This window comes from Ovis canadensis, chromosome 12, assembly GCF_042477335.2.
Source record: "Ovis canadensis isolate MfBH-ARS-UI-01 breed Bighorn chromosome 12, ARS-UI_OviCan_v2, whole genome shotgun sequence".
Lineage (NCBI taxonomy): Eukaryota > Metazoa > Chordata > Mammalia > Artiodactyla > Bovidae > Ovis > Ovis canadensis.
The window spans coordinates 52515317-52537083 of NC_091256.1; the positions used below are offsets into that span (position 1 = coordinate 52515317).

Genomic DNA, 21767 nt, shown 5'->3' on the forward strand with positions numbered 1-21767 from the left:
AGGTGAGTTTTGCTGAAAACATTTATTACAACAAAAAGTCAGAGCTATGTGACAGTAAGCCCCAGGTCAGAGCTGGGGCTGCCCCCTACAGGCTCAGCTCTTGCCTGCAAGGGACCTTTGGCACTCGGCTGGCCCAGGCAGAGGACGGATGGATGGCTGTCAGAGGACAGTCAGAGATGGCTTGTGGGGATGGAGTGTGGAGGGCAGGTGGGGTGCCTCCTCTGGCCCCTGCAAGGTCTAGGGCTGCGCCACGGTGTGGGGCGGGTTCCTGGTCACCCTGTGGCTGATGACAACGCTGCTGTTGGTGACGCGGGGCCCATACCAGCCTGCCCAGAACTGGGTGTCTTTGCCTCCGTGCTGGAAGAAGATGTGGCGGACGCCTGGAGGGTAATCAGAGAAGGTGTGGGAAACCTGGGGGGAGGGGAGAGAGAGCAATCACTAGGACTGGAGAGGTGATGATGGCTGAACTGGAGAAGGGAAGGGTGGAGCCAAGTCCTGCAAGGCTGAGCCTCCAGGCCAGAAGGCAGAAGCTCCAGGCAGTGGACTGGGGCATTCTGGGCCTTGGGGCTGCCCCTGATTTCCTGCCATCCTGGCCTTGGGAGAAGCAGGTGGCGAGGGGCAAGCAGATGAGGCCTCACCTCTGTCCACTTGGCATCGTTCCACTGGTGGATGGTCACGGGCGGGGGCTCGAAGGAGGCCAGGACGAGGTAGTCGGCCGAGGCCAGTTGTACTCGGATGTGGTAGGTGCAGCCACAGTCTGCTCTAGGGGCGAACCTGTGGGAGGGCGGGGCTCAGGACTGGGAACCCAAGACAGAGGCGGCCCTAGAAGCAGGCAGCCAGCAGGCCCATTAACTGGGAGCCCGAGTTTCATTGCCTTGCTCTGCCCATGAGGCCCAGGTGGCTGTAGTGCTCCCTGTGCCCCACTGTGCCCGTGGGAGTACAGTCTGCTCTGGGCCTCAATGAGCCCATCTGAGAAAAGGGGCAACAACCTTCTTGGGTGTTCCAGTGGAGATTTCAACGTAATCTTTTTTTTCAACCTAAAAAGCGACAGGCTCTCTACAGAGATAAAGCCTGGGCTGTCAGATATGTGTCACCTGTACATTTTAATGGAGGTTTGGGATGGAGGGCCTGTGTGATGGGGCTGGCACAGAGCTCAGCCTCTGGTCAGCCCCACTGCACTCCGAAACCTCTGTAGCTCTGCAGACCTCAAACCCCACCCTCCCCCCTCAGAGTGGTGGGCCTGGCTAGCACCAGGGTTCAGCTTCTGCCCTGAGCCAGGCCAGAGTGTTGCAAAGCACTGGGCACAGAATAGGAGCTTGGGAAAGAGTTATGGGATGAAAGTTTAGAGGGGCAGGGGCGACAGACAGGCAAGGAGGCATGTGAGTATCTGTGAGGTCCAAGGAGGCTGGGTTCTGGTGTCTTTTGCTCCCGTGCCTGTTTGTGACATCTGTAGGCCTCAGTCTCCCCATCTGTAAACTGGGGTTAACATCTGCTGGTGCAAGGCAGTGGTGGTGGTGGGAGGCAGGTGTTGAATGAGTAAGTGCTGGCTCTGTCAGCAGGAAGGAGGGCAGCCCGTGCCCCAGGACACTGCCGGGTTCAGCAGGCACTCCCTACAGGGGATCTCAGGAAGAGAAGAGGGAGGGCTGCAGAGTGTGAGACTCAGGTGGGGGCCCCCACTCACCAGTCCTTAACCACGATGTCTGGCCGGAACTTGTCTAGTAGCTCCTCCCAGTAGCCCTCGGCTCTGAGGTCTATTATCTGGGACTTGAGACACATGCTGGGGAGCAGAGGGAAAGGCATGTGTTTGCAGGAATGGCCTGGACCCAGGGGCGTAGTTCAAGGGACCCAGCAGTCCCCACTCGATCACTGTGGGCCAGTCACTGCTGCTGTGGACTCTGGCTCCTGCTTCCTGGCAGCCCCGTGGGGAACATGTGGGGAGCCTGACCCACTTGTGTTGGGCTGCATCCATCCCAGTCCTTAGGCCCAGTCTCCCAGCACCCTAAGGAGGGCGCCTGTAAACTCAGGTCCCTAGACTGGGGATAGCCTGTATCGGCCCTGACTTAGCCTCACCACTCAAACGGGCTCCCTGCCTCCTCAAACTGCTTTCCACCCCTGCTGTCTCTTAACGTGGCTGCTGAGTTGACTCCTACTCTAGGCAGCAGTAGACCTTGAGCTGGTTTTGGGAACTCCTTCCCTGGAGCTTCACAGGCAGGCCTTCACTTAGGCCTTGGGATTTGGCAGAAGGTGTCTGGACCTCCTCCCTCCACACAGCTTCTTGGCTCATTGTGTCTTACTCATAGGACGTGACAAAGTACTTCTTGACTTCAGCGTCAGGAAAGCCTGTGCCATGTGCTCCGGGGAGGCTCTCCACCTTCCACTGGTCCCCTCCGTTGGAGTCGATTTTCCAGAATCTCATATCCTCTAGGAAGAACAGAAGCCCCAGTGAGATCCCTTGTGTGAATGCTCAGCCTGGCCCTCTCCACTTGGTCTTAGGAGGCGGGGCAGGGGTTGGGGAGGCTCAGATCTCAAGGCATGCCCCCCACACCACTTTGAAGCCACCATGCAAAGACCCACCCCCCACTGCTCCACATTCCAACCTGTGCCCATCGCATCAGCTCTGATCCGAGACCCTCCCCTCCCACTTTCCCACTTTGTTTCTGACTGGCTAAATTCCTGACGTGAAGCTAGGGGCAAAAAACAAAAAGTATAAGCAGAAATTCTAAACCACACTTTCCTCACTTCCGTATTGGTGGGGGGGGGGGGGCGCTGGGAAATACCCAAATTTCAGTTCTCAAACCACTGAATGACGCAGGGCCCGTCCCGTGAGGGTAATTCTGTTCTGAACGGTTAGTGTGACCACTTTCTGGCAGTCCCCCTGATGTTGACGTATGGGAGGTCAACTACGGAACTGAGATCCAAGGGGGTTTGCTGGTGGGTGGTGGGAACCTGCTGCCCTGGGCAGGACGGAGGACTCGGGGGCCGGGCATCCTCTGGGTTGGTGCCGTGTAGTAACCCTCTATTTGTGGACAGGTTCCCCACCAGGTTGGCAGAGTAGGTTTGGAGGCATAAGGCTGTCCTTTCTGTCTCCCCCAAAACAGTGATTCCTCTCCAGGCTTTCCAGAACAATCACCAGGGGAGCTTTTCCAAATTACTCCTTTGTTTCCTCTACTAGGACTTCCCTGTAGCTCATATTGTAAAGAATCTGCCTACAGTGCAGGAGACCTGGGTTCAATCCCTGGGTCAGGAAGATCCTCTGGAGAAGGGAATGGCAACCTGCTCCAGTATTCTTGCCTGGAGAATCCCATGGACAGAGGAGCCTAGCGAGCTGTAGTTCATGGGGTTGCAAAGAGTCGGACACGACTGAGCAACCAACACTATTACATACACTACTCCCTCTACTAGGAGCCTACGTCTATTCCCCAGGTTCCCTGGGGGCTCCCTCAGCAGAGAACCAGAAGAACTCAGAAATCCAGGAGCTGGGCCACTGCCCAGGGCAGGCCCACAGGGAGAGCTGAGCAAGGCTGGGTGGCCGGCTCTGCAGGGCTGGATGAGCCAAGTTGGTGGCCTGGACCTGCTGGGCAGCTTCTGAGCAGAATTTGGGGCAGGCCAGGAGACTGAGTGGGGCTCTGTCTATGGGGCCTGAGGACCTTTAGTAGTCAGGACCAGACTCCAGAAGCTGGGCAGTTCTAGATCTTTGGGCAAGACACTCATCTTGGGGGGCCTCATACTCCCCACCTATAAAATGGACCCTACCTTTCTTTGGCTAACCTGTGTGATGCTCGTGAGAACAGAGAGAGAAAGCAAGCATGAAAAGGGTTCTAAGCGTGCAGACTAGGCCTCTTGATCAGTTGCTGCTATATCCCAGCAGGAAGCATGATGCCTGATATGAAATGAAGGTGCTAACAAAGGGGAAAAAATAAGCAAACCCTGGCAAATATAAGAGAACGTAAGCAAAACTGGAGCCTCAAACCACGTGATTGTAGTCACCTCTCAAAATTCCTCATTTTCCTCCTCTGTATCATGAGGTGACAGGAGGATAATGACTCAGACCAGGCACATAGCCCGCTTGCACATAGCCCTTAGGCAGCAAAGACTGAACTAGATGGGAAAGGGTGCTGGGTATATGCTCATTCATTCAACCAGTGTGTCCTGAGCACTTGCTATGTGGGCATGGGGTGCCAAGTGGCAAGACCTGTCAGGCCCCAGGAATTTGAAATTTGTAGCAGAGGGAAAAAAAAAAACAAAAACCCAAGAGATTGAGTCATTCTAGGTTATGACCAGTGCAATGAAGGAAGGAAATGGGGCGACGTGACAGAGGTGGGGGCACTGTTTTCAGATGCAGGATCAGGGCACATCTCTGAACTGAGATCTGATGGATGAGAAGGACCAAGGGAATGTGACAGGTGTTGGGGCGGGGGGTGAGGGAACAGTCCAGGTAGTGTGAGAACAGCAAGTGCAAAGGTCCTGAGGTTCAGGAAAGGGAGGGAAGCAGCCCCTGCTCACCTTCGGCACACGGGTTGCGCAGCAGGTTCCTGCGGAGACTGCACAGAAAGTAGAAGACCTTCCAGTCGGACACAGGCTGGTCCTGGTCCTCGGTGACGTAGCCCTCCCGCAGGCACTTGCGCTTCCAGAGGGACACGAGGTCAATGAGGTCGCGCCAGAGGCAGCACACGGGGCGGCAGTTCCGCAGCAGCTGGCGGGCGGGCACGTGTGTGAACACCTCCAGCAGGATGTTCTCGGGCAGCTGGTTGATGCTGACCAGGGCCATGGCTGCGGGGGGTGAGGTGCACACACAGGCCTGTGGGGAGCAACAGTCGTCATGAGCTTGGACCAGGAAGGTGGACGCCACAGATCCCCAGGGACCCAGGCCAGGAAACATCTGAGCCCCCTTCTAGTATACGGTGGGCTTCCCAGGTGGCTCAGTGGTAAAGAATCCACCTGTCAATGCAGGAAATGCAGGCGATATGGGCTTGGGTCAGGAAGATCGCCCAGAGAAGGAAATGGCGACCCACTCCAATATTCTTGCCTGGGAAATCCCAGGGACGGAGGAGTCTGATGGGCTACAGTCAATGGGGTTGCAAACAGTCGGACACAACTGAGCAACTGAGTATACACATTAGTATACGGTAGACTGAAGCGACGTAGCAGCAGCCCCTCACAATAAAGTGGTCACATGTTATGCACATTTGAAAGAGCACAATAATATTGATAAAGTCTTCAGGGATTAATTTTTTAAGAGGCTCCATCCCCCCATTAAAAATTAATGGCTTAATTTTTAGTTGGTGGGCCTGATGAACTGTAAGATTTTGCCAAGACCATGCTGTTGTCTGTAAGCTCTGCAAAAGCTTTCAGTGATATTTTAATGATGTGAATTCACCGTTAGAATATAAAATCTTTATCGCATCCACAGACTAGCTCACAACTTAAGTAATGGGCTAGTCCCGAGAAAACAAACTTCTCTCCCCAAATTGTTCACTTTAGCCTGGAAAACGAATGTGATAAAATGTCCCCTTGAGGAGGTCCCCCCCTCCCCCACCCCCGCCCCCGGAAAGTTCTGGCTTGGGCTTCAGATCACTCCAAAATGCCCAGAAACTGAAAAGCAGATTGAGGGTGAAGATGCAACATCGCTTGTGTTTTAGTTGTGGCCTTCAGTGACTATCTGGGAAGACTGTTGTCTAGTTGCTAAGTCATGCCCAGCTCTTTGTGACCCCATGGATTGCAGCATACCAGGCTTCCCTGTCCCGGGAAGGTAATCCCCCCACACTGCCCCAGGTGGAGATAGTAGGTGTCCTGACCTCAAAAGGCCTGGGAGGACTGAATAGGTACAAGTAAAGCATTGAGCACAACTGGTCAAGAAGCGCTCCAAAGCATCATTAACTTTTGTTCTTGTTTAGTTGCTTAGTCATGTCCACCTCTCTTTTGTGACCCTGTGGACTGTAGCCCACCAGGTTCTTCTGTCCATGGGATTCTCCACGCAAGAATATTGGAGTGGGGAGCCATTTCCTTCTCCAGAGGATCTTTCCGACCCAAGAATTGAACCCCGATCTCCTGCATTGCAGATTCTTTACCAATGAGTCACCAGGGAAGCCCTGAATTGCACAGGGTTTTGGGAAAATTAGAGTGGTGTCACTAAGTGCGGGCGGCGGCGACCGGTGCACTAAGCGTGGCCGTGAGGAGCTACCCCACGTCCGAGGTCAGGGGCAGAAGCCGGGAAGACCCCATGCCCGAAGGGCAGCGGCCAAGAGGAGTTACCCCATGTCCGAGGTCAGGGGCGGCGGCCAAAAGGAGTTACCCTGTGTCTGAGGTCAGGTGCGGCTGGGAGGAGCCACCCTGCACCCAAGGCCAGGGGCGGTGGCCAGGAGGAGCCACCCAGCACCAGAGGCCAGGGGCGGCGGCCGGGAGGAGCAACCCAACATCCAAGGAGCGGTGGTTGTAAGGGCGCTGGAGGGCCTAGAGGAGCTATCCCACATTGAAGGTTAGGAAGGGCAGCAGTGAGGAGATACCTCTCCTCCAAGGTAAGGAGCAGCAGCTGCGCTTTGCTGGAGCAGCTATGAAGAGATACCCCACTCCGAAGGTCAGAGAAACCCAAGTGAGACAGTAGGTGTTGCAAGAGGGTATCAGGGGGCAGACACACTGAAACCATACTCACAGAAAACTGGTCAATCTGATCACACTAGGACCACAGCCTTGTCTAACTCAATGAAACTAAGCCATGCCTGCGGGGAAACCCAAGACGGGAGGGTCATGGTGGAGAGGTCTGACACAATGCAGTCCACTGGAGAAGGGAATGGCAAACCACTTCAGTATTCTTGCCTTGAAAACCCCATGAACAGTATGAAAAGGCAAAATGATAGGATACTGAAAGAGGAACTCCCCAGGTCAGTAGGTGCCCAACACGTTACTGGAGATCAGTGGAGAAATAACTCCAGAAAGAATGAAGGGATGGAGCCAAAGCAGAAACAATACCCAGCTGTGGATGTGACTGGTGATAGAAGCAAGGTCCGATGCTGTAAAGAGCAATATTGCATAGGAACCTGGAATGTCAGGTCCAGGAATCAAGGCAAATTGGAAGTGGTAAAACAAGAGATGGCAAGAGTGAACATCGACATTCTAGGAATCAGCGAACTAAAATGGACTGGAACGGGTGAATTTAACTCAGATGACCATTATATCTACTACTGTGGGCAGGAATCCCTCAGAGGAAATGGAGTAGCCATCATGGTCAACAAGAGTCCAAAATGCAGTACTTGGATGCAATCTCAAAAACAACAGAATGATCTCTGTTTGTTTCCAAGGCAAACCATTCAATATCACAGTAATCCAAGTCTACGCCCCAACCAGTAACGCTGAAGAAGCTGACGTTGAACGGTTCTATGAAGACCTACAAGACCTTTTAGAACTAACACCCAAAAAAGATGTCCTTTTCATTATAGGGGACTGGAATGCAAAAGTAGGAAGTCAAGAAACACCTGGAGTAACAGGCAAAGTTGGCCTTGGAATGTGGAATGAAGCAGGGCAAAGGCTAATAGAGTTTTGCCAAGAAAATGCACTGGTCATAGCAAACACCCTCTTCCAACAACACAAGAGAAGACTCTACACATGGACATCACCAGATGGTCAACACCGAAATCAGATTGATTATATTCTGTGCAGCCAAAAATGGAGAAGCTCTATACAGTCAACAAAAACAAGACTGGGAGCTGACTGTGGCTCAGATCATGAACTCCTTATTACCAAATTCAGACTTAAATTGAAGAAAGTACAGAAAACCGCTAGACCATTCAGGTATGACCTAAATCAAATCTTTTATAATTATACAGTGGAAGTGAGAAATAGATTTAAGGGCCTAGATCTGCTAGATACAGTGCCTGATGAACTATGGAATGAGGTTTGTGATATTGTACAGGAGACAGGGATCAAGACCATCCCCATGGAAAAGAAATGCAAAAAAGCAAAATGGCTGTCTGGGGAGGCCTTGCAAATAGCTGTGAAAGGAAGAGAGGTGAAAAGCAAAGGAGAAAAGGAAAGATATAAGCATCTGAATGCAGAGTTCCAGAGAATAGCAAGAAGAGATAAGAAAGCCTTCTTCAGCGATCAATGCAAAGAAATAGAGGAAAAGAACAGAATAGGAAAGACTAGAGACCTCTTCAAGAAAATCAGAGATACCAAGGGAACATTTCATGCAAAGATGGGCTCGATAAAGGACAGAAATGGTATGGACCTAACAGAAGCAGAAGATATTAAGAAGAGGTGGCAAGAATACACAGAAGAACTGTACAAAAAAGATCTTCACGACCCAGATAATCACGATGGTGTGATCACTCATCTAGAGCCAGACATCCTGGAATGTGAAGTCAAGTGGGCCTTAGAAAGCATCACTATGAACAAAGCTAGTGGAGGTGATGGAATTCCAGTGGAGCTATTTCAAATCCTGAAACATGATGCTGTGAAAGTGCTGCACTCAATATGCCAGCAAATTTGGAAAACTCAGAGTGGCCACAGGACTGGAAAAGGTCAGTTTTCATTCCAATCCCAAAGAAAGGCAATGCCAAAGAATGCTCAAACTACCGCACAATTGCACTCATCTCACATGCTAGTAAAGTAATGCTCAAAATTCTCCAAGCCAGGCTTCAGCAGTACATGAACCGTGAGCTTCCAGATGTTCAAGCTGGTTTTAGAAAAGGCAGAGGAACCAGAGATCAAATTGCCAACATCCGCTGGATCATGGAAAAAGCAAAAGAGTTCCAGAAAAACATCTATTTCTGCTTTATTGACTATGCTAAAGCCTTTGACTGTGTGGATCACAATAAACTGTGGAAAACTCTGAAAGAGATGGGAATCCCAGACCACCTGACCTGCCTCTTGAGAAATCTGTATGCAGGTCAGGAAGCAACAGTTAGAACTGGACATGGAACAACAGACTGGTTCCAAACAGGAAAAGGAGTACGTCAAGGCTGTATATTGTCACCCTGCTTATTTAACTTCTATGCATCGTGAGAAACGCTGGACTGGAAGAAACACAAGCTGGAATCAGGATTGTCGGGAGAAATATCAATAACCTCAGATATGCAGATGACACCACCTTTATGGCAGAAAGTGAAGAGGAACTAAAAAGCCTCTTGATGAAAGTGAAAGTGGAGAGTGAAAAAGTTGGCTTAAAGCTCAACATTCAGAAAACGAAGATCATGGCATCTGGTCCCATCACTTCATGGCAAATAGATGGGGAAACAGTGGAAACAGTGTCAGACTTTATTTTTTGGAGGCTCCAAGATCACTGCAGATGGTGACTGCAGCCATGAAATTAAAAGACACTTACTCCTTGGAAGAAAAGTTATGACCAACCTAGATAGTATATTCAAAAGCAGAGACATTACTTTGCCAACTAAGGTCCATCTAGTCAAGGCTATGGTTTTTCCTGTGGTCATGTATGGATGTGAGAGTTGGGACTGTGAAGAAGGCTGAGTGCTGAAGAATTGATGCTTTTGAACTGTGGTGTTGGAGAAGACTCTTGAGAGTCCCTTGGACTGCAAGGGGATCCAACCAGTCCATTCTGAAGGAGATCAGCCCTGGGATTTCTTTGGAAGGAATGATGCTAAAGCTGAAACTCCAATACTTTGGCCACCTCATGTGAATAGTTGACTCATTGGAAAAGACTCTGATGCTGGGAGGGATTGGGGGCAACAGAGGATGAGATGGCTGGATGGCATCACTGACTCGATGGACGTTAGTCTGAGTTAGTGAGTCTCCGGGAGTTGGTGATGGACAGGGAGGCCTGGCTTGCTGCGATTCATGGGGTCGCAGAGTTGGACATGACTGAGGGACTGAACTGAACCACCTTGGCCTGAATCTTGCCTGGAGGGATCGTGGTTATCCAGCTGTCTAAGGGGATTCCCTCGGGGTGGAGGTGGGGTGGGCCTGTAGCCACTATCACTCAGGGCCTTATCTGCTTACATGTGGGAGGGAATAGTCTCCTCCCACCTGTAGGGACACTGGGAGACTTCTCATTTTCCATTGTGACTTTGGCCAAAAAAGCAGTCGTTAACCTAAAACAATAAAACAGCCAGATATTTTACCAGCAAAAGAGATTTATTTGGGAGTGGCAAGGAACTGCTTCCCTGGTGGCTTGGACGGTAAACAATTTGCCTGCAATGTGGAGACCCAAGTTCGATCCCTTGGTCGGGAAGATCCTCTGGAGGAGGGCATGGCAACCCACTCCAGTATTCTTGCCTGGAACAGTCCATGGACAGAGGAGCCTGGCGGGCTACAGTCCATGGGGTCACAAAGAGTCAGACACGACGAGAGACTGACACTAACACTGGCAAAGAATTGCAGTTTGGGACCTACAACGGGTGAAACGCCTGTAAATTTTCTTAAGCAAAGGAGAAAGTGGAAATGAAAGTCCCTCAGTCGAGTCGGACTGTGACCTCATGGACTATAGTCCATGGAATTCTCCAGGCCAGAATACTGGAGTGGATAGCCGTTCCCTTCTCCAGGGCATCGTTCCAACCCAGAACCCAGATCTCCTGCACTGCAGGCGGATTCTTTACCAGCTGAGCCACAAGGGAAGCCCAAGCAAAGGAGAGGGAATTCTTTTATAGAAGAGACATGGAAGTCAGGAGGGACAGTTATAAAGCTGGAGGAAACTGGGAGTTCCAAATATGGTTGACTTTTCAATGGCTGAGTTGTGACAGTCTCCCATTGGCTAAACTGTTGCCAGGAAAGGAGAAAATTTTTCTTCCTTCTGCTGGCACTAGTAGTGTTACTTCCTGCTGGAGATCCGTATTGATTCTTCCTGTTGGGATGTGTATTGACTGTCAAGTTCTCCCCTTTCTGTCCTCCGCAGTCCATTTTAGTAAGGTTTCCCTTGATTAATTTTCACATTTCTCCCTTTTGATCAAGATCTTTCTCCAAGAGCATCCCTGATCAAGACTCAGGGTTTTTTGTTTTTTTAACTAGCATTCAATCACTTTTTGTCTCTGGATGCCAGGAAGGACCTTTCCTGAATGTCTTGTCCTATGTCAGAGGGAAAGTGCACATATTGGACACCCACTGTGGTCACATTTAAGTATGAAGGGGGGGTGGGCAGGAGGAGATCTCTCAGGAATTTCCCATCTAAGAATCTGTATCTTCTAAGAGTGAATACAGCAATTTGTTGCTAAGTCGCTTCAGTTGTGTCCAACTCTTGTGACCCTATGGACTGTAGTCCACAAGGCTCCTCTGTCCATGGGATTCTCCTGGCAAGAATACTAAAGTGGGTTGCCCTGCCCTCCTCCAGGGGATCCTCCCCACCCAGGGATTGAACCCAAATCTCTTTTGTCTCCTGCATTGGCAGGCGGGTTCTTTACCACTAGTGCCAACTGGGAAGCAAAGTTATGCTCAAAACTGAAGGAATTAACAAGAACTTTGGAATGACACAGTGTAGGAATAAACATGGAGTAATTAGACAGTATTGTTATCTCCAAAGAAACTCTTCAGAATCAGATGTTTCATCAGCGATACAGATTGTAGGTTGCAAATGCAGAGACTCAATTTGGCTAAGAATCCAGGGTCAGTTTTATAGTCTAGATGAAAGACACCCACATCTGTGAATACTGAACCTTCTAACAGGTTGTCTAGACATCTGGGTCAAGCTGCCTCATTGGATGTCATCTGCTTCAATTCCAGGAAATCTTTACTTTCAGGTCACCAGATGGTGTGCAGGTCCAGTCAGGTTCTGGCGCTTTCTTTAGATGCGTCACATGAATCCAAGAGTCTATTCTCTGGGGTCTGGCAGCACAACAGGAGGTTAGCAGCTGCTGGGGCCTTTCCGGGGAGGCTGAAGAGAGTCCTTCTTGAGGTGTCTTTTCCAACAGATGAAATCTCTAGGTTGAAAGGTGTGATACTTAAAGTCTTCATCTCCCAAGAGCACACTATGAAGAAGATTTTATAATAAAGGCTTAATTGCTTCCATTAAAAATAACAATGCTGTGGTAGAGCAATGTTCTTCATAGTAGCTCAGCTGGTAAAGAATCTGCAGGCAATGCAGGAGACCCTGGTTTGATTCCTGGGTTGAGAAGATCCCCTGAAGAAGGGATAGGCTACCCACTCCAGTATTCTTGGGCTTCCCTGGTGGCTCAGATGGTAAAGAATCTGCTTGCAGTGTGGGTGACCTGGGTTTGATCCCTGAGTTGGGAAGATCCCCTCAAGGAGGGCATGGCAACCCACTCCAGTATTCCAGTAGCTGATGTACTTAGATTTTTGTTTTTCTGAGCTCCTCGGGTAGCTCAAATGGTAAAGAATCTGCCTGCAATGCAGGAGACCTGCATTCGATCCTTGGGTTGGGAAGATCCCCTGGAGAAGGAAATGGCAACCCACTCCAGTATTCTTGCCTGGAGAATCCCATGGACAGAGGAGCCTAGCGAGCTATAGTTCATGGGGTCGCAAAGAGTTGGACACAACTGAGTGACTAACACACACAATATTAAAATAGATCTCCTTTTATCAGCTGTGGGGACTTGCGCAGTGACTCAGTGGTAAAGAATTCACCTGCAATGCAGGAGATATGGGAGACGGAGGACTGATCCCTGGATTGGGAAGATCCCCTGGGGGAAGGAATGACAACCCACTCCAAGATTCTTGCCTGGAAAATCCTAAGGAAAGGAGAAACCTGGCAGGCTACAGCCCAGGGGATCACATGTTATCCCAAATTCATAGGCTGCCCCAAAGGCATAGTGACTGTCAGTATAAATATAAGCAGTTTTGCCTTGGCTAAACTTTGAAGCCTCCGTGAGAATATATAGTTCAGCCTATAGGGTAATTAAGCCACAGGTAAAGATGTTGCAAGGGGATCAAACCAGTCAATCCTAAAGGAAATCAACCCTGAATATTCCCTGGAAGGACTGATGCTGAAGCTCCAATACTTTAGCCACCTAATGCAAAGACCCTGTTGCTGGGAAAGATTGGGGGCAAGAGGAGAAGAGGGCAAGAGAGGATGAGATGGTTGGATCACATCATTGACTCAATGGACATGTTTTTGAGCAAACTCCAGGAGACAGTGAAAGACAGGGAAGCCTCGCATACTGTAGTCCATGGGGTGACAAAGAGTTGGACAGGACTTAGCCACTGAACAATGAACAAAGGTGTTGCTTCAACAATATCAAAAGGAGTTGTAATAGCATACACAGCACAGTATTTACCACTTTCTCCCTTTAAATAAGGACCATCAGTAAACCATGAAAAATCTGCAGTGATTAGACACATCTCCTCTAAATGTTTATGTGGAGTCTAAGAGTGACCTGGGAGGGTCAGGCAGTGCAGGGGTTTCGTGGTGAAGGAGGGGAGAAGAGCAGCTGGGCTGAAGTTAGTAAATGTGAAAGGGTTATGTGGGGAGCAGTCAGCAAAAGGATTTCATACGAGGTGAGGCAACTGACTGAAAAGTGTTGAGTAGATAAGAATTCAGGAGGGCTTCCACTACCTGGGGTACAACCGTGGTTGAATGGGATCCCATGGTTATCTCTTCAGTGGCCTTAAGCAGAGGGCAACGGCAGGAATGGCTGAGGCATGGGTGGAGGTCGGGGGGAGGTATTCCTGCAACGCAGGGTCCAGCTGTTGGCTACAAAACCCTGCAGGTCGATGATGGTCCCCATGTTTTGGGGTGAGTGCTCTGAGGACAGTCCCTGCCTTCTCATACACAAAGAGGAAAATGGGAAGCTGGTGATTAGGATGTTCAAGGGCAGGTGGTCTCATTAAGATTTTCTTTAAGTCTTCAAAAGCTGTATCATCTTGACCTCTCCAATTAACGGAGTCAGCTTTACCAGTTTTTCATAAATCACATAAGGGCTGAGCCATAGAGAGAAATTTGGGATCTGATTTCAACAGTAACTAGAGAGCTGAGAAAGCCTCATAACTAGTGCTTAGTTTTTGATCTGGGGAAGTTTAGGATGTCATCGAGCCTGTTGTGCAAGTGTGTTAAGTCACTTCAGTCTTGTCCGACTCTTTGCAACCCTATGGGCTGTAGCCTACCAAGCTCCTCTGTCTACGGGAAGAATACTGGAGTGGGTGGCCATGCCCTCTTCCAGGGGACCTTCCCAACCCAGGGATCGAACTTCACATCTCTTCCATCTCCTGCATTTGCAGGTGGGATCTTTATCACCAGTGCCACCTGGGAAGCCCATTATGGAGCCTAACTGGATCCAAACATAGTCCCTGTTCTGAGATCACGTGATCTACATATCAAAGCTGAATTTGAACAAAGTGCAGTTTTTCTTTGGAGACTTTATGTTTCAAAGTTTTAGCAAGTGGATGCTGTCTTCCTGTGAGGCGGTTTGAGAAGGAGAGCACAAGAGCAAGTCATCTGTGTATTTTAACAAAGCAGAATCTGTAGAAAACTTTATATCATCTAAATCCGCTTTCAAGATATATGAAAAGTAAGGACTTTCTGTGAAACCCTGGGGCATCACTGTACAGGTGTTTTGCTGTCCATTCCAGGTGAAGGCAAAAAGATTACTGGTTAGTTTTATCAACTGGAGTACTGAAAAATACACTGCATAGATCAGTTGCAGTGAAAAATTTGCTTCCACAGGGAACAGATGTCAGTAGCATGTAGGGGTTAGGAAAAACTGGGTGTTGAGAGATAGTGTTTGATGCTTGGAGGTCCTGGACAAACCATCTTCAGCACCTGGGTTTTACCCCTCGGGTAAAATAGGGGTGTTACAGGGACTATTGCAATGGATAATGAGACCATGAGCCTTGAAATCTTCTATTACGGGCTTTACACCTTGAAGGGCTTTTTTACTTATAGACTATTGATTAATTCTGGAGAGTTTAGAGGGATCTATTTGAATCTTAATGGGAGGTACACCATGAATTTTTCCAGTATCAGTTTGAGATTTGGCCCTTAAGGAGGGTGGTAGTTGATTCATCAGGGACAAACAATGGGTATTTCTAGAATCAGCCCCTGTAGTGTTAGACACAGAACAAATAAAAGATGTCAAAAGGTCTTTTCATTTACCTGGCTGGCTATTTTGATGGCTACTGTCAAATTCTAGAATTATTTCCTCCTTTTGGGAGGAAGAAATTCTGGTATAATATTCTTTCAAGAAGCCTTAACCTAATAATGAATGGAGTTGGAGGAGCTAAGAGAACGGGTGTGTATCTCTTAAAAGGCCCAAACAAAAGGGAGAAGGCTTGGAGAGAGGAGCCTATTGAGGGTTATTAGAGATTCCCCTATCTGAACTGTATTAGTTCTCTGCAGTGGGGTTGAGCACCAAGAGTGTGGCTCTGCTCTCAGTAAGGACAGAAATTCCTTCTTAATCTGGAGAGATGTTTCTTTGAGCTGATCAACAGGGAAGATTGGGAAGAGCCCCTGTAGTTCTCGGAGCCCTCTCACTGGGCATTAGGACACTGGAAAGGCTGATAAGAGACTTGATGAGAAGACTGGAAGCTCCTGAAATGCTTAAATTAGTAAAAATCTTTTTTCTGATACCCTGATTCTCTGTAATACCAGAAACTAGAAGGTTTTGGATCTGTTTAGGGACCTTCACTTGCTGGAGCTGAAGATTAAGAATTTTAGAAGTCTTTCTTTCTGGTGGCTCATTTAGGGAGCAAGTAATCTGATTTACCAAATGAATCTAAGAGTGGACACAGTTTCCCATTCCATTCTCATGCTTTTAACTAAAAGAAAAAGACCCCAGTTCAGTCCACTAATAAACATGGAAGTAACAGTTACCCAAGGGGACTCAACATCTGAAGGAAGCTGAATATTTCTTTAAAAATAACCTGAAATCATACAAATGCTCAGGGATTGGTTTTTTCCTCCAGAGCGCCAGAAATGCTTCTAATGAGCAGTCATTGTTTAAAAACAACTGGGCTATATGATGATCTTTTACTTTGTTTCACTTTTTCTATTTCATATTCAGTGTTCCCATTTCATCTAGTTTATGTTCTCCAATATCTCCATCTCTTTTTTTTGATGTTCTTTCTCAAGCCTTTATCAAGTGTAGTAGAAAAGCTTTTGTATACATATACAAATATGTATTATATATATTTTAGAAAACTTATGAATTTTTGCCTAACTAAAAAATTTATGACATTTTGATTCCACTTGTTTGACTAAGTATGAATAGAATGCTAGATTTTTAATTAAAAAATAGATATGCAACAAGCAACAAAGGTTTATGTATAGCATAGTAAACTATAGTCAATATTTTGTAATAACACACGATGGAAAATAATTTCAAAAATAATATGTGTATTTGTATAACTGAACAACCTTGTTGTGCACCTGAAACATTGTAAGTCAACTATATGTCAATAAAATACATATATTTTTAAAAATTAACCTTAAGTCGATTAGACTAATCATGAACAGAATAATCATCAGATTTTTGTGTGTAAGGCTGCATTTTGTTCTAATCAACAGGCTTAGGAAAAGCTACTGTCATTGCTCAATGGAGGTTTTCAATGAGTGTTCTAGCCTCTTGCCAAAAGGTAGGGGTTTGCTCTACTAAAACCCTTCCAGAATATTTCCATGGGGCTACTTTCATCCAATGTTTACTTGACACTCACCAACAAGCACGTGGACTGATATAAATCTGAGAAAGCAGACTGGCAGGTTTGAAAAACTATTAAAATCTCCAGCAAACCTATGGGGGATCCTCAGTTACTTTAGGAAACACTTTAACTATGGCTCACAATTGGTCCAGGGAACATAGGTAATCTGCGATTTATTTCAATCCTCAGAAGATTAACTTTAAGGAGCATGTTCCAATAGGCTCTGAGCAAGGGAGCATCGGGGAGCCAGCATCCACAGACGAAGAAGAGGGGGTAGGGAAAAAAAGACCTCAGAAACTGTTTTGTCTTTAAGGTTTGCTTCAGTTACTTTGAACAATTTTAAGAGAGGCAATTTGGGGAGTTCAAAAGTTTCCTACATTGGTCACTGATGTTCTAAATTACATATCTTTCAGTTGGTCCATTTAGTTAAAAATGCTTATAAGGAGAGACAGCAGGGTTTTTTTTTTCTTTTAACATAAAATTGCCTCGGGTCCCTGAAAAGGGGAGCACCCTCAAAACATTTTTATATAACTAGGATCCCATTTTTCAGGGCTTTTTCTCTGGAGCAAAAGAATCATTCTTAAACAGCCCCCAGGCCAAATATCAGCACAGTTTCAATAGGAAAAGCCTGGTTCCAAAAGTAGCTGGACCGGAAGCTAGCACAGTTACACTAGGAACAGTCTGATTTCAACATGGAGTGAGGCCTAAGAGCTAACCAAGTACTCACAGACAAACAACACCTTAATAAAAAAGGATGGCGCCTTCAAACTGATTCCAAATAAAGCCTGTGTGTTAGTCACTCAGTCGTGTCCAACTCTGCTACCCCACGGACTGTAGCCCGCCACACTTCTCTGTCCATTGGATTTTCCAGGCAAGAATACTGGAGTGGGTTGCCATTTTCTTCTCCAGGGGGTCTTCCTGACCCAGGGATCGAACCCGAGGCTCCTGCATTACAGGCAGATGCTTTACCATCTGAAACTACTAGGGAAGCCCCCAAATAAAGCCTGGAGAGCTTCAAGACACAGAAAGAGCGGAGCTCAGATCCAGGAGAAAAACTTACCCTCAAACTGCCAGGTTGGGAAGAAAGTAGTGAGCCCAGTGTGTTCCTTGAATTGCGGCACTTGTTTGCTCACCAGCCTTGGAGTTGTTGGAAGGTCTTCTCTGGATCTCTGCGAAACCTCCGTGGAAACCTCTGTGTAAAGTTAACCTAAAACAGTAAAATGGTCACTTTTTTACTAGCAAAACCGGTTTATTTTGGAGCAGCAAAGAACTGCAATTCAGGCTGTGCAACTTCAGCAAAACACTTATAAGTCCTACTCAGTAAAGGAGAAGGGACTCTTTTTATAGAGGAGAAGGGAAAGTTGGGTGGGGCTGTTATAAAAAAAAAAATTCACTGGAAGATACTAGGAGTTGGAAGCATAATGGCTTTTCATTGGTTGAGTTGTTATTCTCTCATTGGCTGAGCTGTTGCCAAGCGAGGAGAAGATCATTTTTGTTTTCTGTTTGCAGCAGTATTGTCACTTTCTGCCAGAAAAGCCCAGTATGCCTCTTAATGCTGGGATTGTACTATCAGTTTCCCTTTATTAATTTTCACACAGTTCACAGTCTTTTAAACACATTCATCCCATAAAAAAAAGAGAGTGGGCACACTGGCACCTGTCCAGGGAGAAGGATTTTACCATTACTAGAGACAAAAAAAATCGGAGAAGGCGATGGCACCCCACTCCAGTACCTTGCCTGGAAAATCCCATGGATGGAGGAGCCTGACGGGCTGCAGTCCACAGGGTCGCTAAGAGTCGGACACGACGGAGCGACTTCACTTTCACTTTTCACTTTCATGCATTGGAGAAGGAAATGGCAACCCACTCCAGTGTTCTTGCCTGGAGAATCCCAGGGACAGGGGAGTCTGTGGGCTGCAGTCTATGGGGTCACACAGAGTTGGACACGACTGAAGCAACTTAGCAGCAGCAGCAGCAGAGAAAAAAATAAACAGATAAATAAGGTATCTGTCCCTGGGTTGAGAAGATCCCCCGGAGTAGGAAATGGCAACCCACTCCAGTATTCTTGCTTGGTAAATCCCATGGACAGGAGCCTGGTGGGCTACAGTCCATGGGGTTGCAAAGAAGTGGACATAACTTAGTGACTAAACCACAACCACCATCACCACCACAAGGTACACGTAGCTCCTGCAAGGACTCACCTTCTCTCTGCTTCCTCCTCCCTCTGGGAAGCCAGAGTCCTCCTGACCTAGCCCCTGCCCTTCGGGGCCACGCCCTAGACCTCTACCCTGGTTTCCTGGATGCAGGGAGGGAGGTGGGCCCCCACCTGGACAGCCTGAACAGAGACTGTTGAAACTCTGACCTTGAGCCTGGTTCCTACGGTCCCCTGGTCCCTGGGGCAGTGATGGAAAAAGACTCCTTGTGGCCAGGTCTTCCCATTTTTCACGAGAAATTTTAAACATTTTTTTTTTAAAAACATGAAATCTGTTGATTTTTAAAAGTTGGTAACTTCTAAAAGCATTGTCTAGACGAAGTAAAAGTCCCTGGGCTCAAAGTTCAGTTCAGTCGCTCAGTTGTGTCCAATTCTTTGCCACCCCATGAACTGCAGCACGCCAGGCCTCCCAGTCCATCACCAACTCCGGGAGTTTACCCAAACTCATGTCCATTGAGTCGGTGATGTCATCCAACCATCTCATCCTCTGTCGTCCCCTTCTCCTCCTGCCCTCAATCTTTCCCAGCATCAGGGCCTTTTCAAATGAGTCAGCTTTTCACATCAGGTGGCCAAAGTATTGGAGTTTCAGCTTCAACATCAGTCCTTCCAATGAACACCCAGGACTGATCTCCTTTAGGATGGACTAGTTGGATCTCCAAGTTAGAGGTGTCTTAACCTGTGGTCCAAAGTCTGGTCCCATATTGGGCTTCCCAGGTGGCTCAGACAGTAAAGAATCTGCCTGCAATGCAGGAGAACCAGGTTCCATTCCTGGGTCGGGAAGATCCCTGAAGAAGGAAATGGCAACCCACTCCGGTATTCTTGCCTGGAGAATCCCATGGACAGAGGAGACTGGTGGGCTACAGTCCGTGGGGTTGCAAAGAGCTGGACATGACTGAGTGACTAACAACATCAGGTGGCACTAGCAGTAAAGAACCTGCCTGGCTAAGCAGGAGACATAAAAGACGCGGGTTCGATCCCTGGGTTGAGAAGATCCCCTGAGGGAGGGCATGGCAACCCACGTTATTACTGGACCCCATCCCCAAAGCCTGACTGCAGAGGGGGTAGCTGGGGATGTTGGGTGGGTGAAGGTCATCCTGGGGCACTCTTAAGCGGAAACGACTACATCAGCGCTACGAAGCAGCCTCTCGCACCTACTGGGCTTCCTGCGTACCAGTCCAGAAGCCACGCACTAGCCTTTACGCCATAGACTCTCCCCAGAACCCCTTGAGACCCTGTTACTAAGTCCATTTCCGAAAGCGGAAGCTGAGGCTTGGGTAAGTTTGGCCTCGTCCCAGGCCCCGCGGGCGTGACGGTGCCCAGAGTCCCTAGACTGTCTCCTGACCAGGGCGCTGCTCTGGAGGTGAGGCGGCAATGGCCCCGGAAGCCGAGGATGCTTCGGGACAGCCAGGCCGGGAGGCGAAAGATTAAGCGTCGCGGCGACCAGACCCCGGCGATTGGCTCCGCCCTCGCCACGCCCCCAAGCGGCTCCGTCAGTCCCTTTCCGCCTGCCTAGGGTGTCGGCCCGCCAGTGACGGCGTCCTCGGGTTCGGTCAACGTTGAGAGACCCAGAGACCCGCAGCGCCTGACCCAAGCCCCCTCCCGCGCCTGTCGCCCCCCTACCGGTCCCCCAGCTGGGCTGAGACCTGGGCACGGGGCGGCGCTCCCCGCGGGACCGGAGCTCGGGATCGGCATGGAGCCTGCGGCCTCCTAGCTGCCGAGCGCTCTCGCCCCGCCCCGCGCCTGCGTCACCGCGCCGCGCTCCGGCCGCCTCCCTCTGGGCCGCTCCTAGACCTCGCCAACGCAGCGCCGGAACCCCTTCACCCACGGTGTGCCAGGGAGTCTGGGGTTCTCAGGGCTGGGGCCGCGTCAGGGGAGCTCCAGACCTCAAGCTTTCCCTTCTAGGCGGCGGGCGGCTTAGCGGCGGGGACCGACCTTCTCTCCTCTTTCCGGGGAAGCCGGAGCCGCCTCCTGACTCAGCTCCACCCCTCTGGGGCCACTCTTATCTACCCGGGATCCCGGGACCCTGGGAGCGAAGTTGCTCTAGAGGGAAACTGCTGAAACTCTGGCCTTGAGCTTGGCTCCTACCATCTCTCGGGTAGCCCTGAATTAACTCAAAGGTAATCCGCTCTGTGTTTTTTTGTTGGGATTAAGTTAATTCCTTTCTCTATTCAGGGCTTCCCTTATGGCTCAGCTGGTAAAGAACCCGCCTGCAATGTGGGAGACCTGGGTTTGATCCCTGGGTTGGGAAGATACCCTGGAGAAGGGAAAGGCTAGGCACTCCAGAATTCTGGTCTAGAGACTTTCACTTTCTCTATTCAATAAATAATTAGCAAGCACCTACTAAAGGGGCTTCCCAGGTAGTTCAGTTCAGTTCAGTCGCTCAGTCCTGTGCGACTCTTTGCGACCCCATGAATTGCAGCATGCCAGGCCTACCTGTCCATCACCAACTCCTGGAGTTCACCCAGACTCGCGTCCATCGAGTCAGTGATGCCATCCAGCCATCTCATTCTCGGTCGTCTCCTTCCTCTCCTGCCCCCAATCCCTCCCAGCATCAAAGTCCTTTCCAATGAGTCAACTCTTTGCATGAGGTGGCCAAAGTACTGGAGTTTCAGCTTTAGCATTATCCCTTCCAAAGAAATCCCAGGGTTGATCTCCTTCAGAATGGACTGGTTGGATCTCCTTGCAGTCCAAGGGACTCTCAAGAGTCTTCTCCAACACCACAGTTCAAAAGCATCAATTCTTAGGCACTCAGCCTTCTTCACAGTCCAACTCTCACATCCATACATGACCACTGGAAAAACCATAGCCTTGACTAGACGGATCTTAGTCGGCAAAGAAATGTCTGTTTTGAATATGCTATCTAGGTTGCTCATAACTTTTCTTCCAAGGAGTAAGCGTTTTTTAATTTCATGGCTGCAGTCACCATCTGCAGTGATTTTGGAGCCCGAAAAAATAAAGTCTGACACTGTTTCCACTGTTTCTCCATCTATTTCCCATGGAGTGATGGGACCGGATGCCATGATCTT

The 21767-nt window shown here is 48.9% G+C and overlaps 1 protein-coding gene across 35 annotated transcripts; it reads right to left on the reverse strand.

Moving 5' to 3' along the window:
* Positions 1 to 3: 3 nt before the first annotated feature.
* On the reverse strand, positions 4 to 20695 carry LOC138416486 (F-box only protein 6). Of its 35 annotated transcripts, none has more exons than XM_069545686.1 (9): positions 20385 to 20685; positions 18263 to 18487; positions 17591 to 17737; positions 11598 to 11909; positions 4504 to 4798; positions 2295 to 2421; positions 1682 to 1777; positions 639 to 774; positions 4 to 411 (listed from the first exon to the last, which is right to left on the reverse strand). In XM_069545686.1, exons 5-9 carry the CDS (start codon positions 4766 to 4768, stop codon positions 238 to 240), a joined length of 798 nt encoding a protein of 265 aa, XP_069401787.1. In that variant the 5' UTR covers positions 4769 to 4798; positions 11598 to 11909; positions 17591 to 17737; positions 18263 to 18487; positions 20385 to 20685; the 3' UTR covers positions 4 to 237. The 35 variants fall into 35 exon arrangements, with proteins under 35 accessions (XP_069401787.1, XP_069401818.1, XP_069401792.1 ...); XM_069545717.1 differs by having other exon boundaries at positions 18268 to 18450; positions 20385 to 20488; XM_069545691.1 differs by having other exon boundaries at positions 11598 to 11861; positions 18263 to 18450; positions 20385 to 20488.
* Between the last annotated feature and the right edge of the window lie 1072 nt (positions 20696 to 21767).

Coding starts and splice junctions, on each gene's coding strand:
- LOC138416486 (XM_069545681.1), bottom strand. CDS start 4,768: ATGGCCCTGGTCAGCATCAACCAGCTGCCCGAGAACATCCTGCTGGAG. Junction 775..1,681: donor GACATCGTGGTTAAGGACTG/GTGAGTGGGGGC, acceptor GCCCTCCCACAG/GTTCGCCCCTAGAGCAGACT. Junction 412..638: donor ACGATGCCAAGTGGACAGAG/GTGAGGCCTCAT, acceptor CCCTCCCCCCAG/GTTTCCCACACCTTCTCTGA.